The sequence below is a fragment of the Sinocyclocheilus anshuiensis genome, unplaced genomic scaffold, assembly GCF_001515605.1.
Source record: "Sinocyclocheilus anshuiensis isolate Anshui unplaced genomic scaffold, SAMN03320099.WGS_v1.1 scaffold311, whole genome shotgun sequence".
Lineage (NCBI taxonomy): Eukaryota > Metazoa > Chordata > Actinopteri > Cypriniformes > Cyprinidae > Sinocyclocheilus > Sinocyclocheilus anshuiensis.
Window position 1 is genome coordinate 891,300 of NW_015549606.1, and position 4,744 is coordinate 896,043.

Genomic DNA, 4,744 nt, shown 5'->3' on the forward strand with positions numbered 1-4,744 from the left:
AATTCATTGTTGGAGCTGAGCTGAATGAGAGAGAGAGAGAGAGAGATGCAGAGCGTGTGTAGAGCAGGGGAACGAGAGGAACAGTAGTAATAACCGTTGCTTTTGAACATTGATTTTGAAACTTGGGAATCCATTAGAATCGTTAGAAGACAGAATCACGATTCATATATGGATAGATTGTTACGTGCACCTCTAGTTTTCTCTTCCTCTTCTCTAAAGCAGCGCAGCATGGCCTGGCCCCCTTTGCTGCCTTTTCCCGAGGGTGGGGTTTATCTGGGTTTGTGATGTCACGAACCCGGGAAGTAACTTGTTGTAGTCCCTACCAGCCGTTTTTGTAGGCATTAAACTGCCAGAATTTTAAAAGACGATATCTCCGTTTGCATTGATCTTTCAGCTTCGTAACTTTGCAGATATTGTTTATGCTCAAACAGCAACATTACACACTAACTAACGTTAAAAAAGTGAAATTGCAATGAACCACCCCTTTAAAAAAAAAAACTGCTATTAATGGCTACTTTTGTGTTCAACTGCCACAGTTCCTCTAGACACAGTAACTTGCCTGCTCACGGACCTCTTCATTGATTTATACTCAAATAAATAAATGCAACAATGCCAGCATTAAGCACTGAAGGAAACAGCTATAGGCATGCTGTGAGTGGGGCTACATGGGATACATATGATAAATTCCTTGCCATTGTTTACTCCAGCTTGGGTGAGCCAATTAAATACAGCTCAGTGGTGAACGTTCTGTCATGGCAAGCGCTGCATGTTTGAATCAACTCATGAATAATGGATCAGTGCATGATGCAACCAAAACGCAGTGCAGCACTAGAGATCTGACAAGAGGCAACAGCTTCCCCTACCCCCCTCCTCTATCCCCCCTAAGCCAAAATCCATGCTGGATAAAGACTGAGTGAGGTAACAGCTGTCCCATTGATAAAAGTGTTCAAGAGGAGAACATCTTTCTTACCAGTTCAGAGAATTCATTGCTTCCCAAGTCTAACCGCTCCAGTTGCGACAGCCTATGAATTGACCTGCAACATGGCAAGAAAAGAACTCATTTTTAAATATATGTAGATATTATGGATTGTTAAATGCACTTAAAGTTTAGGATTTAAAGAACTAGTTTATCCAAAAAAGAAAATTCTGTAACTCTGTACTCAAATATTTGTTACGGTATTCACAACATGGCCCTCATTCAATATGTGGGCAAACACGGCTCTCCCAGATTGGAGAACATTACCTCATGCAGTCTGGTTTTGAAGGAAAAATTGGCGGTATTATTGCTGGCAGATAAAAATAGTCTTGAACCAGTACATCTGAACAAGTCAGCAAGCATAAACCATCGTGTGCAATATGTGTCCCTCTCTAGAGGGTTCCAGAGGTCTTCCCCACTGTGACAAATGACACTGTAGACTCTGCTACTCTGAGTTTGTTACATAAACTTGTGTCTAAATCACATTATTGAGGGATGAATAAAAAACTAAATGAAATTTCTCTTCAGGGAAGAGAAGAGTTTTATATATTAATGCAATGATTTGAAATGGTGTTAGATTCAAATATCTGCAAATAACTGCTATAGGTGTACAAAACAAAAGCTCCATCTCTTTACATTTGAAGGCAGTGTAAATGAAGAAATTCAAATGGAATTTAATCAAAATGCCTTGTGCCAGAAACAAATACTTGTTGTGAAGTAAAGACTAAATATAAAGCAAAAGGACACCCATAAAACAAAATAAATAAATTGCTGAATGTAAAATTCAATGTTTGTCCTACACCATTTTTTATTTCATGGCATGTATTTATTTAATGACCCCATGTTGGCAGTAGCGAAAGAATTATGCATAAGAAATTAAGTAACTTACTTTGGCATAGTTTTCAGATGATTCTCACGAAGCTCCAGGATTCGTAATTTAGATAATCTGAAAAAAAAAGGTTGCAAATCATTTTTGGAAAAATTCTAAATCTCAATCAAATTTTTTTCAAAGCAAAAACATAGGAGTGAATTCAATAAACAGTTCTGCCACTTTTGCATGTGGTATTTGAGCACAAAAAATATTACTAATCCTTCACAATGCAGTTTAACCAGACGCTATTTGTGCCGAAATAGCACTGCACCATGAGTATTTAAATTAATGTCAATCATTTCAGCCTGAATGTGCCCTTCTTGCTATAAATGTCCAGACTTAGGGCTATTTGTCTGGACATTGTGCAATTTACATTGTGCTATTACCACCTTCTAAAAGAGTTTGAAGAGAATGAATCAAGCTCTATAACAACACAGACAGCCCGTGCAAATACACAGTGTTGTCAGGGCAATTCATTTTTAGTGAATTCCCCAGATTCTTTTATCAAAACTAAATGCAACAGCCCTTGACCAATGTCAGCTGCCATAATAAATCCCCTTTCCCCAATGCAAATGAAATAACTATTCATCATTAAACCCAATATGAGCTGCAAGAACCCATTTATTCATGAAAGCTTTAGGCAAATCACTGCCAGAATCAGCACCCTGCTGCTCCTCGGATACAAAATAACATCTAAAAATAAAAACGCTACGATGACAACTACAAAAACGAGACAAACTCAGACGGGTGTGCTAAAGAGTCCCAGCAGAGCAGGAACAGAGAGGCCCAAGATGAAGCTCTTACCTCCCAAAATTGGCAGGCAGGTATTCAAGGAAGGCGTCATTTAAGAAGAGCTGTGTCAAGTTGAGGAGCTGGGTGAAACCGTCTGGGAGCCTGCAGGAACAGAGTGGTGATCAGACCCTCTCAAAGGCCAGTGCCCTTAAGATTTGATAAGCGTTAAGTACTTCAGGAGCGGTGAGAGCCATCTGTAATCCCTCTATGCTTCCCCTTCTACTGGCTCTGTTAGCATCCCAGTAAATGGAGTCACTTGAGGGCTGATTTAATCATAATATGAAGAAAAGGGTTCTCTGCAGAGACCATGCACTGGATCCTGAATGTTTGATCCTCTATCATAAACTTCTGAATCAAAGATTTGAAGCTCAGCTTAAGACTGAAGGCCAAACAAATACACTGAGATACAAAAATAAATGCATGTCTTATCTCTCCTCGAGTTGAGTTTGGTTCAGTTATAAGGCATGATGTCTACTTACAATATGCATTATTAATGTACAAATGTGCTTTAGAATTCAAAACTACACTGAAAAAAAGATTCATTGAATTTACTCAATTTTTTAAGTTAAGTGGTTGCAATCAATGTATTTTAGCTACATTTAAATAAACAAATTTAGTTGACTAACGTTCAACATTTTTTAATTTAAATGTAGCTAAAATAAATTGTTTGCAACCACTTACCTTAAAAAAAAAATTAGTATCATTGTTTTCAGTGTATGTTTATTCATGGATTAAAAAAGAGAAAAAAATGTTATATGAAATATGAAAACATCTAGCTTTTGCATGTATGTTCACTTTATATTTTTATCCTAAGGAACCCAGAAAAGGAAGGCAAATAATTGCCTTCATTTGAGAGTGAAAAGAATAAATACAGCAAATCCATGTATGATATAATAAACAATTTCATATTGTGTTACTGTAGTTTGGAAATCCTCTTCAGGAAAGATAAGAGAAGAGATTTACATATTAATGCAATTATTTGAAAAAATGAAAAAACGTAACATGCTTTTTTTTATTCTATTCTTTTTATGATTATTTTACATGCAGCTTTTATTATCTCACATTTAAGGGGTATGAAGTACTCGTGTTTTTAAAAATCCACAACACCATTTAAATAAACTAGTGAAGGAAAATGAGAAAGTAAAGAAAAGAGTTGCCATAAAATTTAAACTAAAATCTATTGACATAAAATTCACATAAAATGTTAAATAAATATATATGGATTCGTCAACTACCTACATGTACGTAATACAACAATTATCAAACATTACAGTTGTCAGTCTTTCTGATTTAAGAAATGTGAGCAGCTCTACTTACTTGGCTATAGGATTTACACTCGCCTCCACAACTGATAGACATTTACAGCATTTGATGTTGTCTGGAAACTCTTGAATACCTGAGATAAAGCCAGTTTTACCATGCTGATACAGGGTACGTGTGTACTGTATAAAAGTACAATCATACACAATCATACCAATATGCTCAGCACAAAAAATAGCTTGGAAAAATAGATTTAAAAAAGCAAATATAGAACAAATGGAGTTAAAATGTACCATTTTTACTAATATCTAACTCCTTTAGATTCACAAGGCTGGCGATGGTGGTTGGCAGGTTGGAGAGGTCATTGTCAGGCACGCTCAGCTTCTTGAGTGCTTGACAGTTGAAGAGTTGCTAAGAAAGACAGAAAAATAAAGAGATTTATTTAAAGAATTTTTTGGTGAACTTCCCAGGCCCCATGAATCAAAGTGATGAACCCGATCATATGCTCTGGTTTTATCCTGTCTTGTTGTAAATAAAATAAAAAAGACAATATTTAATACTAGGTGAAACGTCTCGGTTACGTATGGAACCCTCGTTCCCTGAAGGAGGGAACGGAGACGTCACGTCGGATGACCGACGAGTTGGGAATTGGGATCTCGCTTAGAGAGACCAATCTACTTCGAGTGTAAACTAAATGAGCCAATGCACATTGGCATGCGATTATTGCATGCAGCTGCTGCTGATCACAGCGTGAGTATAAGTAGGCAGCTGATGCAGCGCATATTCAGGTTTTCGCTGAGGAGCCGAGCCGGTGACCCGGCCGCTCAGCGGTGGTACAGGAGCTG

The 4,744-nt window shown here is 37.3% G+C and overlaps 1 protein-coding gene across 1 annotated transcript in view; it reads right to left on the bottom strand.

The window, feature by feature from the left end:
* The window catches only part of LOC107659039 (leucine-rich repeat-containing protein 7-like), an 83,764-nt gene that overhangs the window by 54,623 nt on the left and 24,397 nt on the right, over positions 1–4,744 (bottom strand). The window contains 5 exon segments of the mRNA XM_016447834.1: positions 971–1,034; positions 1,866–1,922; positions 2,652–2,741; positions 3,957–4,035; positions 4,193–4,310. Of these exon segments, the coding sequence (XP_016303320.1) occupies positions 971–1,034; positions 1,866–1,922; positions 2,652–2,741; positions 3,957–4,035; positions 4,193–4,310 (408 nt within the window).